This window comes from Mastomys coucha, unplaced genomic scaffold (assembly GCF_008632895.1).
Source record: "Mastomys coucha isolate ucsf_1 unplaced genomic scaffold, UCSF_Mcou_1 pScaffold12, whole genome shotgun sequence".
In the NCBI taxonomy this organism is placed as follows: Eukaryota; Metazoa; Chordata; class Mammalia; order Rodentia; family Muridae; genus Mastomys; species Mastomys coucha.
The window spans coordinates 94355506-94357661 of NW_022196894.1; the positions used below are offsets into that span (position 1 = coordinate 94355506).

At 44.4% G+C, this 2156-nt stretch overlaps 1 protein-coding gene across 2 annotated transcripts in view; it reads left to right on the forward strand.

Annotated features, from left to right (window-relative positions):
* Nucleotides 1-763, forward strand: part of LOC116086185 (SH3 domain-binding glutamic acid-rich protein) — a 26892-nt gene extending 26129 nt beyond the window's left edge. For both annotated transcript variants that reach the window (XM_031364527.1, XM_031364529.1), the window contains exon 8: nt 352-763. In XM_031364527.1, the coding sequence (XP_031220387.1) occupies nt 352-405 (54 nt within the window). In that variant the 3' untranslated portion in view covers nt 406-763. The remainder of the gene's footprint in view (nt 1-351) is intronic.
* The last annotated feature ends 1393 nt before the right edge of the window (nt 764-2156 follow it).

A 2156-nucleotide genomic window follows, 5' to 3' on the forward strand; every position in this document is an offset into this window, starting at 1 on the left:
AGTGCTGGGATTAAAGGTGTGCACCACCACCACCCTGCTCAACACTGCTTTCTAATGTACATTTGCAATGTTGAAATTACCCCTCAGGGACTTGATTGAAGATGCAACTGCTCTGCCTTCCATTAACAAATAGTCAGGAAGCTATAGAGAGTTTGCTTTTCTTCTGGTGTCTGGTATATGTTCGACCTGACAGCCAGCACACACCTGGCTCTGTTCTCATGAAGCACATCTATTTTCTCTTCTTTATTCAGGGCCACAAATGGTAAAGTGTGGCCCACTTTTCTGGTTTGTGTGTTGGATAGCAAAGATTGCAGTGAGCACTGTCTTCTCACAATATTTCCTTCCTTTTAGAATTTTCTAAATCAGAGCTGCAAGACTCCATTTGAACTCCCTCTTCTCCATTAACTTCGTGAAATGCTTGGCTGGAAGCCGGCACCCTTCCATCAGCACACCTGGCTCAGGAGGACTTTGGCCCTCCCTCCGAGACAGTGAGGTGGATGTGGATCTCTATCGATGTCAGCATGAGGCTGAATGTGAAGACTGCACACATACTCTGCCTGCAAGCTTTGGTCTTTGCTTAATGTTTGTTTCCTTTGCTGTGCACAAGTAGACCTCCTTGTTATTACTCTGCAAACAGGATTTTGAGGCTTAGTTTCTCTCTGTGATAAAGCAGGATTTCTTTGTGTACCGCTTGTTTTAGACTTGGCTTTCAAAACAAAACACATCCCAGAGAGCAATCATAAATAAAGATTGATAGCAAGAATCTATCTGGTCTTATTGTCTCTCTCCCCACCCCATCCAGGTTCATCTCTCTGCTTCTTTGTGGACTTGCCCTGTCTGTTCAGACTAAGTCCTATGTACCCTATGTAGATTGGTTTTGTCGCACTAATTGGTTCAGGTTTTCAAGTGATTGCACACCCTGTGGAGCCCGACTGAACTGTAGACTGACACTCACACATGCAAGGCCAAGTGTCTGCAGTTTCATGGTCTTCGTATGATGTTGGCTGCAGGAACCCTCTGGCTGCTGATTGGTTTGCGGGGTCAGCTGTTGCTCCTGGTAGGTTGGACCACATTACTCTGCTTACCTGCGCATGTTACTTTATCAGAGATATTTTCTTCCCTGTGACATTCTGTGGCTCTCCCTTTCCCCTGCCATTCTGTGCAGGGATGGATGCCTCTGGCTCTGGGGGTGGGTTAGGGCAGAGGTGGAGGTAAGGGTGGGGGAAGCAAGGCTCCTGTCTTTGCTGTGCTGTCCCCTCTTATCACAGTCACTGTGTTAGTGTCTCATGCAGTAAGGTGAACTTCCTTCAGCTGAGCCGTATGCTGCTTACAATGTACTATATAGCTATAGCAGTCACAGGGAACCTGGGAACTCTGGAAAATAGCTCTTTTCTTGTTACCTTGGTAACAAAAAGAGATGTTTTTGAAGAGAATTAGTTCCTCCCCCAATCACTGAAGTAGCTTTCCTTTAAAAACATTTCTCTCTCTTCTAAAAGTAAGGTAGGTAAAAGACTGATGATAGGGAAGCTTAGTTGATTAAAAATGAATCCCCCCCTTTTCACCTCATTGCACTGAATTATATTCTTATTTAAGAATCTAGTAGCATTTTTAAAAAACAAGATTGATGTCCATCTTGTTGGTTCTTAGGGCTGATGTTCAGTCCTTCCTTGGCCAAGTAGGAACAAGGTAAACTAGACTCACTGACAGTTGACCTTTAGTTCATGATTTCTTAAGCAGGAGGTGGAGGCAGGTGTGTCCCAGGGCCTTCCTGACCATCCTGGGGTTGAGCATCACCTCCAGTGAGGACTCATGTCTTGAGAAGCAAGGCCAGCTCCTGAGGAATGATGGTGGATATTGACCTCTCCTTTGTGAGCATGTGCACATGTGCACCCCAAAATAACTCAAAATTCCACGGTGAAAAAAAGAGGAGGATGCCCCCTCAATAAATTAACTACTTTTATTGTAATCTGATGGAATTAGAGATTGATTGGTCTAAAGAAGGCTTGAACATTCAAAGTCAGATTTTTAATTAGAAAATCAGTGACACAAAAGCTAATTTGTTTCTTTAAGCCCGAGTAGTCCATGCTGCTCTTTCTTGGGGTGGGTCCTCTGTCCCACTGGTGTTAAGATTCTATCTCACACACTAAGGACCACTA